The sequence below is a fragment of the Hydra vulgaris genome, chromosome 02 (assembly GCF_038396675.1).
Source record: "Hydra vulgaris chromosome 02, alternate assembly HydraT2T_AEP".
NCBI lineage: Eukaryota > Metazoa > Cnidaria > Hydrozoa > Anthoathecata > Hydridae > Hydra > Hydra vulgaris.
This window is the reverse complement of record NC_088921.1, coordinates 32,836,407-32,848,107: the sequence shown is the minus strand read 5'-3', so window position 1 is coordinate 32,848,107 and position 11,701 is coordinate 32,836,407. Positions and strand designations below refer to the sequence as shown.

General features: G+C 29.7%; 1 protein-coding gene across 1 annotated transcript; it reads right to left on the bottom strand.

Moving 5' to 3' along the window:
• Window positions 1-9,050: 9,050 nt before the first annotated feature.
• Window positions 9,051-9,923, bottom strand: LOC136076011 (E3 SUMO-protein ligase ZBED1-like). The gene has a single exon (XM_065789470.1). It carries the CDS (start codon window positions 9,921-9,923, stop codon window positions 9,051-9,053), a length of 873 nt encoding a protein of 290 aa, XP_065645542.1.
• Window positions 9,924-11,701: the final 1,778 nt, after the last annotated feature.

The following is an 11,701-nucleotide window of genomic DNA, read 5'->3' as shown; positions in this document are numbered from 1 at the left end:
ACGTAGGTGTGTTTTGTCAAGTTAAATGAGTTTGGCGCAAGTTACTTACAGAATTTTATGCAGCTAAAAATTTTGACAACTTAAAAAAAAATTTTATTCTATAAAATTTTTTTTTAAGTTGTCAAAATACAAGCAAAACTTTTTAGCTCCGGGGATGCTTTTACACGAACACAAATAATCGCTGGATTTCAAAACACTGGTTTGTTCCCACTTGATATTAGCAAAATTGATATATACATATATATATATACATATATATATATATATATATATATATATATATATATATATATATATATATATATATATATATATATATATATATATATATATCGGTTGAACACGATGAAATTCAACACCTTTTAATCGTTCGTTACTCAAAAACTACAAGTTAATTTTTTTTGCAAACGAAAGCTAATGTGTTGTTACTTGATTGTAATGGTAATAAATATTGGTTATTATTGCTATTGGATTAAAATGAGTAAACAAATATAAAATCGAAAAAAAGTTTTAGTAATTTTTCTTCAAAATCCTTCAATGTTACAAGTTGACATTTCAAAATTGACCAGTGTTTCTCGATAATCAGTTGGATTTATTTTGCGGCAATATAAACAGACTCAACCTATTAAAAGAAAAGCTGGAAGTGGAAAAAGGAAAGGATTTAAAGATAAATATAAAGCAAAATCAATCATTTGCTCCATAAATTTAAATGCAACCAAGCTTCGATAGGAAAAGTACTTAAATCTCAAAAGTATAAAGCATATCATAAAAAATTTTTTTTAAAGCTATGATGATGAAGACTGATGGAGAAATTAAAGCAATTCGTCGTTCAAAAAAGTGATATAAACTCTTAAACCGAGAAAACTTGTGCATAACTGAAGGCGATGAAACCTTTTGCGTTAAGGTTTCAATTGCCAGGGCAGCAATATTTTCGTCAGTCAAAGGGTAGATATGTTGCCAAAAAATTCAAATATATTCGAAAAATTTGCTCCCAAGTTCAGAGCAAAATAATTTTACGATAAAATAGCTTGGAATGGTATGAACAAAAATGGCGTCGAATTTGTACCTAAGGAAGCAAATCCTCCAAATTGTCCTGAGTAGCAAGTTTTTGAAAGTTATTGGTCAGTTATTAAAAGAATCTTATTGACAAGTAATAAATTAGCTACAAATAAAAAAGATTTTAAGAAAAAATGGATAGCGGCCTCAAAAAAGTAACTCAAAGGAAGATCCAGCTAGTAAGTGACTGGGGCCCCAGCCCCGGCTAAAAATGAGACTTTTTGCAAGCGGCCCCGGCAAAATTATAAGATTTAACAGGGGTTGATAGCTGGTGCTAGAAAAAAATTTATAGTACTTAATATATTATAATTTTATGCTAAAATTTACTATTTTTTAAATACTGGGATACATTTATATAGTTTTAAACTCTAATTTATTTCCAACAAAATTGCAAGCAACCACTATTAAGTTACGAGTTACTTTAAAATAGAGAATAAGTTAAAATACTAGGAAATGTATAACTGAAGACTTAAAAAGTTGTAAGTTGTATAAAAAAGAAAAACGCAAAGACGGGTAAGAGTTATAAGGTTTTTTTGATGTTCAAGGAAAAAAACTGGATCAATAAAAGTTTTTTTAGCATGAAGGGACAGATATAATAAATGATGTAACTTGTTGAATAAAAAACCTGCATTTGTAGAAAAAAGAAAGAAATGCAACCTTATAACAATGGGAGAGTGGCTCAAGCTTGGCTGATAAAACAGGTCTAACTACATAAACAATGTGCTTTAAGAGTTTGTTTGAGAGTGAGAGGATTGTTGTTCGTCAATATAGGAATGCCAATAATATTGCAATACATTTTTTTGCAGTAAATAAATGAGCTTTGTTGCTTAACAAAAATTGTGGATTAAGTCCAGAATTTAAATCCATAAGCCACTGCAAGCATTAGACTGACACAGAAGGGAGATTAGGTTTAAAATTGGCTGCTTGTTCTAAGCAGTTAAAAAGTGAAGATTTTTAGTCAAGACAAGAGTATAAAGTTAAGTCGTCAGCAAAAATAGAGCCACTTTAGATTTCATGAAGGTTTTTCTTTTAGATAAGAAATAATATAGGAGCAAAGATAGAACCTTGTAGTACCCTTAAAGTTACTCGAAATAAAGATGGTAGGCCTTCAAGAATAACTGTACTACTGCAGAAAGAAATAATTTAATATTTAAAGAAACTAATAACAGATTGAAGACTAATCGTAGGATTAGTCTTCACTCTGTGTTTTGAAATCCAGCGAAAAAAAACCAGTGTTTTGAAATCTAGTGATTATTTGTTTTCGTGTAAAAGCGTCCCCGGAGCTAAATCTTAATCAAAATAACTCTGCTTTATTCTGGGGAGAAGTAAAAAAGATCAGACCCATGAGTTAAAGATTAATTGTTAGACTTACTTTAGTTAATGCCTTTTGTTGAAGACTAACCATAAGTCTCTAGAACCTAACATATGAGATTAAATACAAGATTTGGTAAACTGAGAATAACAGAGCTTAAATCTGACAGGACTTTTTTACATTAATTTCTTGCAATAATAAAAGGACATTTGTTCTTAAGAGAGATGTTCTTGTAATAAAGATGCAAAAAATGATAAATGTTTAACAAAGCAACTGCTCAAGATGGTAAAAAATGTGGAGCAGAGCAAGGCTTGACTTTAAATTGAAAAGAAGCAATAAAAGCTTCCACACTTTTATATCAGAAAGAATAAAAGCTTCCAAAATGCACTATATACATACATATTATGGATATAAACATATATGTTTGCTATTAATTTAGATGCTGGCATAAAATATCCTTTCATTTTTATATAAACTTTAGTATTTATATGATGTAGTATTTGCGGAAAGAGAAGATGGTCAGATAGATGTGTGGTGTGACTCTATCAAGACAAGAAAAGGAGGGATAGTCTTAGATGATTAGAAAAAAACGTTGTATTGAACAACGTTTGTTAGAAAAGAATAAAGTAATTTAGGTATCAGCATGTAGAGAGGTAGCAGCTTCAGTAGTAAATGGTAGAGGTAGAAGTAAAAAAACTTGAAGAGAGTTCATGATGATGATCATCATCATCATTATGATCATCATCAACAGCGTAAAAGAGGAAGGCTAAAGCTTGATAATGATGATGACCATCAACATCATGATCATGATGATGATGATACTAATAATGATGATTATGATGATCACATTGATCATAAAATTCTTATATATGCATATATACACAAAATATTACATGAATTTTGAATTAAAAAATATACTTAAGAATGTTTAAATGTTTATGCAACCCCAGTCACAAACCCGGCAGATGATGTCATATACTCCCAATGATATTCGGTTTCTATCTAAGCATCCGATAAAAAATATAAAACAATATTGAAATAAATAAATAATTAAATTAACTTCATCGTGTCAAAAAATTACAAAAGTCTGTTAAGTAGTATTCGCGTAATTAACAATTAAAGGGTGCTGAATTTCATTGTGCTCAACCGATATATGCATATATATATATATATATATATATATATATATATATATATATATATATATATATATATATATATATATATATATATATATATATATAATACATAATATAAAACAAAATATAATATGGTGCTTTTCTTGTTTTTTTTGTTTGCATTTTACCATATACATACTATATAAAAATGTAAAATGTATTTTACATCTTTTACAATATCAAAAAGAATTAAAAAAAAAAGATTATTTTTTCTTCAAAAAGTTTATATTTAGTTTAGACTGCTTTTCACAACATCAGAAAAGCTAGCGACAATAATAAAAGTTTTTCAAATGCATTAAAGATATATGCAACATACAAAACACATTTACAAATAAAGAATGTATTAAAAATAAAATTTAAGAATCATCTGGCAAAAATAAAAAATATATAGGATTTAGAAAGTGTATGTATGATATTATTTACAACCATTACAGTCTTATTAAAACATGATACAAAAACATGATATCAAAAGTTAAACAAAAAAAATTATAAAAAAAAAAAATTTCATAATTTTTCTTCTCACACTAGTTTTATAATTAACCGCTACAGTGTGGATTTAATTTATAAGCATTTATCATTTTGGCTAATTCATTAGGATAGCCACGAGAGTTTGCTAAAAAAATAGCTAACTCTGTTATTTCATTTGATGAAGGTGTAATTTCTAAATTTGTGTGTACTTCATTGTTAAAAAGATTTGTTTCATTTTCTTCAAGAGAACCATCTTCTTTTTTTAGATTATGATAAATATGTTTCAAAACCTTTATTGAAGCTGATGTTGCTGACAAGGCTTTGACAATTTCTATTATTATATAATTGTTACCTACAAATCTTACTCCACCAGTGCGTAAACTTGGATCAGAACCAGGAATTTGTTGAGCACCAAATAAAGCAGGACCGGCATGAGTTGCTGTCAAAAATCCCAAAATGTATTGAGCTGCATACTGAATTGCAGCATCAGTACGTTTTTCTACTTCATCCTTTTCCCAACTTAAGGACAACATTTTGTTGATCTTCTTTGAAAATTTAGGCTGAAAACTGGTATCTGTTGATAAAGCCAAACCATCTTTAAACAATGTAATATCTTTTGTCATACCATGTAACTGAAATAGATTTCCAGGGTATGGTGTTAGCTGAATCATACCATTTGGTGTACCTCGTTCTCCATGAATAACAACACCTGGCCAATTCCCACTGCACTCTTTCCATTGACATAAATAAGATGCTTTAAACTCAATCATTCTCTTACAAGTAAGGAACTCAGTCATTTCTTTGCAATTAAGTTGAATAAGGTCATCAATAAAACCAGTTTGATATCCACATGCATTAATTAAATAATCAACTTTTTTAAATTTTGTTTCATGCTCCAAAGTTAAAGGGTTAATTGTTTGATATTGTATATTCCACTGATTTTCAATTAGCTTTACATCAGTAACTTTACTTTTTAAATGAACATGACAGTTTTTAATATTTTTAATAATAAGCTGAACATTTGCTGCTAAACGCAGTGTACACCATCCATATTCCTGAACCATAATGACCGGAAATTTAGTTTTTCTTAAATTAAGGTGCTTAGTTACAGGAATCAGCCATTCTTCAAATGTCACAGGGTTTAAAGGGTTTTCAAAATGTTTAAGTTTCTCAATATGTTCTTTACTGAATGTTTTGAAGTAGTCACAAGGTAGACCAAGTAATTCGTTTTGAGGATTCTCGTCTACCAGACTGGCATATGCTGATTGAACTACTCGCAACCTGGGAAGTAGATCATTGGGCTCACCATAATCATGTATAGGTAATAATATTAGAGTTGGACGAACGCTTATTGTATTTGGATACATTTTTATAATCTCTAGAGACTCTTTTAACAAGGTCACACAGTCTACATCAGAGATTTCTCGATAAAGGTTACCACCAGCATGAAGATGACAAAATGGTGGTCCATTTACTAAGCTATCACTTGCCTCAAACAAGCTAACATTTATTTTATGTTTTGCGAGCTTAATAGCAACTGTAGATCCTGAGATACCACCCCCAACTACTGCAACTGAAAGTTCTTGATTGTTATTGCTGTAAAATATATCCCCCATATTGATGTATGTACCAATTTTGAGTATTAAAAAACCAAATAGATTGTATAAGTAAGGTAAGTAAAAAATAACACGTCTTTAGTCTGCAGACAAGCTAACTTTAAAGAAATCACTCTTGATATATTTTTACTTCAATTATTATTATTTTTTTTTATTGAGATAATTGTAACCTCGCGGAGTTGTTAGAAAATTCAGCAATTAAAATGAGTAATTTAATTCTATTGTTTATAAAACATAAATATAATCATCTGTGATTATGTTTTCTGATTTATGTATTTTGTGTTACAGTTACACAAACTACATAGTAAGAAAAACAGAAACATTTTTTTTTACAACTTCTAAAAAAAAGAGAAAGGTTTTTCTAAAAAAGATTTATAAATCGGAAATAATTTACTAGAATTTTTTTCTAGCTACAATTTTTCGAAGTAGTAATCTTCAGGTTAAAAGAGTTCTTGCCATCATTAAAGAATTTTTTGTCTGTTTAGCTATTTTATCGTAAAAATATTTTGAGTACTTGTAGATTTCAAAAGATCTTTTTCATGATTTCAGGAGAACAAAAAGAAAGAAATTTTATTAATTCTAGATTAAAAAATACTCTGTATAGAATAGATGAGCTAAATTAAGCTTACAATCTGTTCATTTCCAACATAAAATTTTCTGGTTTGGCTTGCAGTGGTAGCCGTAAAATATTTTGTAACTTTTTGACTCGTTCAAGTCGTAATTTTTAAAAATACAAATGTTGTATAGTCATTATAACGGATACTTTATGACTACGTGTTTTATAACTATGGTTTAATTAGTTTCATTGAACTTAAAGTTCTGTCTTGGTTAAAGACTCTGCGCAGGAAAACTTTTGATCTTTTATTTGTTAATCTTCCGTAGTTTATGCAATGATACATTAGAAATAACTTATTATAAGTTATTCTAAATATATCATTGAGTTTATGACGATCATTGGATGGAGTGTGTTTTTATTTACAAGCAAATTTAAATTACAATACGTATATAATGTGTGAATTGTGTAACGATATCCACGGAACTCTATATTTAAAAAAGTATAGTACTACTTTCATGAGTTACTTGCTTTTTATCTTTTGCGTTTGTATTTTCTTGCTTTTGATTTTATTTTTTAAAAAACGCTTTATTAACTATAAAAATTTTCAGAGAAAACATCTAGATTATTGTTTTAAAAGTTATGTAAAGGAAGCTCGTGTGCCTAGGACCTCCTTGTACCTAGGACACACGAACTTTATTTGAAAACTATAAAGTTCTAAGTTGTACTTCTCAGTCTTATTATTTTATTTTTTAATCCTATTTTGATTCTCTGAGAGTCTTGCCACGGCAAGTTATAATCGGAAAACGCTTTTTAATGAAAGCAAAGTTTTGCTACTAACATCTTATATTGTTTTACAATCCTTGAAGAAATGCTATTCTATATGTTTATGTATATTGTTTGTTACTTAAGTACTGAATTTGATGCTCAACAAGTTTCCTCTCAATCCGTGGCGCAGTTGCTAAAGCACTTGCTTTAGAAGCAAGTTATCCTGGATCCAATTTAATGTTCTTCCGCGGTCCCTTTGACAAGACTGTTCGGCCCTCTTGGAGGTCCAAATAAAACAAAAATTAAAAAAAAATCTTTTAATTTTATATTTTTATCAAACTCGGGTTTGAAGAGGGCATTTCCAAACCCGAGTTTGATAAAAATGTAAAATTTTCTGGTTAGGCTTGTTTTCGGTTAAATGGAATAACTTAAAATATATTTAAGATTTTTCAAAACAGACTTTAGAATCGTTTACAACTATATAATTATCTGCTACAAAGAAAAAAAAAAAAAAATCCTTAAAGCCAAGTTTTGATAAAAATTGAGACTTTTTTAGTGACTCAAGCAACTGCAAGCAACAAGCTTTTAACATTCATATTTCAGGCAAAAATAAATATTTTTTGATTTTTTTTTTTTACCCACAGTAACTAGGCAAGACTTGGTTAGGTCATTGAAACATTTTTGATAAAATGCTTTTTGAGAAGTCGTACCACTTTTCACCGTCTTCAAAATATCTTGAACCTACAGCTTAAAATATTCTTTTGCTTTAATCACATTGAAGGCCTCATTTATCAATATTAAAATGTGAAATGATTTACTTGCAAAACCATGCATTTGTACATTAGGGTACATCATACTTTCAAAATTTTTGATTTTTAATTTGTCGGATTAATTTTATGGTGCCACTATATGTGAATATTCACTTTGGGAAAAAAAATTTGAAAAAAAATAGTTTTTACTTATGCGGGATTGCAATTTTCGGAAAGTTAAAATTTAACCATGAGCGAGACTAGGTTTTTTTAAACCGAGACGAGACCGAGACGAGAAGTTAGTACTTCTCGTGAGACCGAGAACGAGACGAGACGAGAAATTTAACAATTTTTGAAAACAAATTTATTAAAATCCAAGTAAAAAAAAAATGTAAACATGATTTTGACAAATAGACACAACTGACATTTGTCAAATGTAAACAACTTTTTCAAATATTAATTCAGAATTTTATTGCCAAACTTTTCCAACAAGACAATGTTTTCTCTGATTAAGATAATTTGCTCTACTTTTTCTGGGTGTAAGTTGTGTCTGGATGATCGGACGACATTTCCACCTGAGCTAAAAACTCTCTCTGATTTAGTTGAACTTGCTGGAATGGCTAAAATTTGTCTAGCTAATGAAGAGAGTTCTGGCAATGTATTTAAATGCAATTTCCACCAATCAAGAATCGGAAAGTCTTTTTTGGCATCAGGGAGATATTCATACTGCCACATTTTGCTCAAAATAGGATTCAGTTCAGATGTTGGTTCTTGTGTTTCAAGTCTGACGTTTAACTTGCGCTTCAGTTTTGAATTAGGGGACAAATCTGCTGAAAGGACTCTGACAACAGGTTGGCACTCAACATTATCCTTAAGTCCATTTAAAGCAGGATTTAAGTAGTTTGCTGCAGCACTCAATCAGTTTCCAGTGTGACAAAGAGGAGATCTTTTCTCAATGCAGCTTTTCAAGTTTTTTGCATACAAGACACCGTAGCCATTTTTTCCATCCGTCTCAATAAATTGATCAATTTTGTCATGGATTAAATAAAGAGAATCGGCGACAGTGTTAATTGTTGGAATAGACTCAGCCGACCACGTTTCTGTAGCTTCTTTAAGTGGTGTCAAAATTTCTACTGCTCCCTGGATTGATATCCACTGTGATGCACTGATGGTCTTTGAAGAAAAAATATCTTCATTTTCACATAAGCTGATAATTGCACTCTTTAGATGTAGGACAGAAGCCATGCAATCCAGTTCACTATTCCATCTTGTGTCAACAGATTGGCGTAACTGTCTAAAATTGATTTCTTGAGCGTCTGATTCTGATTCAAGCAACTCAGCTGCAACTGTTTACTGGTGAGTTAAAGAAGCCAAATCTTTGCATGTTTGCAACGCATCATCCATTCCAGCAATCATTCCAAATGAGTCTCGAACTGCACATTGCAAAATATGATTGTTGCACAAGTATTGGTCAAGACGCTTTGACAATTTGACTGCAAGTTTCATGTTTCTTGCATGGTCGTTTACGCAGTACATTGGCAAATCAACAGGCAAGTTTAGTTCTTCTAAGAAAAAATCCAGCTTTTCTTCAATTAAGATACCTTTGTGTCTGCCTGGGAACTGTTGGACATGGGGTGTCCAGTGATGTAGTCTCCAATTTTCGTCAATAGCATGAAAAGTCCAAGAGATGTAGGTGTCCTGAGCTCTAGAAGTCCAAAGGTCAGAAGTAAATGCAGCACTTTTTAGATTCGGCGTAATCTCCGTTATTATGCTCTTCATTCCAGATTGAACTTCTCTTGACCAAATTGAAAGCTTTCTTGAATATATTGTTCTGTGATGAAGGCTCAGTTTAGGGTTTGCAATGTCAAATAATTTCTTGAAACCTCTTTCTTCGACTGCTAAATAGGATGCCAGATCAGTGCAAAAGTAATCCAGCATTGCAGAGTCAAACTGTTTTTGAATGGAATTATCTTTGTCATATTTGGACTTTGTTTCAAGCATTTCGACCATGGTTCGTTGTTTCTTCTTAAGAGGAGGAAGAAGAGAGTCGTCGGTTTTTTCTGAATACTCAACGTAATCTTGGCTGTGTTTTTTTTCGAGGTGACAATGAAGTCCGCTTGTGTTTCCATCTTTTGTTTTCAAAGACTTTTTGCACGCCTTGCATTCAGCACCGTCACTTGTTTTTTGAAGATATCTCCAGATTTTGTTTTTTCTTGGTGACATTTTTGATCGTTGAAATGAGGCAAGAATATTTCTTTTCAATATGAACAATATGTGTCAAGTTGAATTCCACTGGTAAACTAATGAAATTAAGTCGAAAGTGCACCATTTTATACAAAAAGTTTTTGTATTTAAAATCTAATTAAAAATATTTAAAATCTAATTAAAATTTTTTAATTAGATTTTTAAAAAAAATCTAATTAAAAAATCTAATTAAAAATCTAATTAAAATCACGGAGTCAAAATATTAATTAATCAAAAAAACAAATTATTAAGCCTTTTGTAAATTATAATAATTTTTAATTTGGAAAATAATATAATATTTAAGTCCCGTTCTACTTCTCGCGAGAATTTTTTATTTCTCGTTTCTCACGAGATGTCCCATTTCTCACGAGAAACGAGAACGAGACGAGATCTCGCTCATGGTTAGTAAAATTGATTATTTATGCATAAATGCAAGGGTGTTAAAATTTTTAAACAATCAAAGTCTGAAACTTTTCAGATTTTTTTATATATATTACCATATGTTATGAAACGTGAATACATTTTTTTATGAAAAATAGGTATTTTAGTGGGGTAAAGTGCGTTAAAAAGATTAAAATAAAAGTGTTTAAATAAAAGACATACAAATTTAAAACAATCAGATCATTGTTTAAATGACGTCATTTAAAGTTCAGACAATATAACTATAATAGTTATTCATAATTAGATGGTTTTAAGGGCAACCCATGAGTCCTTAGAAATTGGAGAGGGATTGTACAAACACCATAACAGGTTCAGGAAAAAATGGAGGTTTTCTATTAAATTTAAAGTAATTAACCGGAAGGCAATTTTTCTGGTCTCTTTGTATGCTGCATTATAATAAAGGTTTTCTATTCTCAAAGTTTTTCTTATATATATATATATATATATATCTATATATATATATATATATATATATATATATATACAAATATATATATATATTTATCAACTTGTTTATCCGCGCAGCGGCCTTGTTCGTCAAGGTTCGTGTTTCGGAGCTATAGAGTTGAGAGAGGGTTATAACCACTAATAAGTAGCCTCCTCATCTGTAGTGGCCTTCGGCCTTGAGGAGGTGAATAACAAAAAAAAAAAAAAAAAAAAAAATATACTCAAATAAAAATTTCTTAATTTGGTTGCCATTGAGAAGAAGAATACCGGTAATAAAAGAGTATTTAGTTAAAATCTTTTTTTTTATAAATGGTATTATTTGGTTCCAGTGAGAAATACATTGATGTTTTATAGAGAGCTTGCCAATTTTGATAGAATTGAAAAAGGAAGTGTGCAAGTTAAAATTTTCAGTATTTCGAGTGTAATATTTGTGTGTGTCACTTGTTTTAATAAAAAAATTGTTGAACGAACTTGGTTGTTTTTTCTCATCTAAACTGAACGGTGCAGCACGACCTATTATTAATTAATTTGTTATTTTATACTTATTAAAAAAAAAAACCTAAACTAAGTTTTTGAGAGTTCACAAAAGTTTACAGTTAAATAATCGTCTGTGGCGTTTACATCAAATAAATATTTTTAATTGCCCACAACTGCGATTTGCAAATAAAACGTTTTTTGTAAAATTGTCTTATAATTTTGTCGTACTGAAAAAACGGTTTTTTTTGTTTATAAAATGCGAGTTAAATTTATTAAAATGTTGTTTAGTGTTGTAAACCTTTTGCTTTCATTTACAATAAAAAATAATTTTTAAATATAAATGTATAGTAGAGCTTTATAAATCTTATAAATCTATAAGTTTTATAAAGACA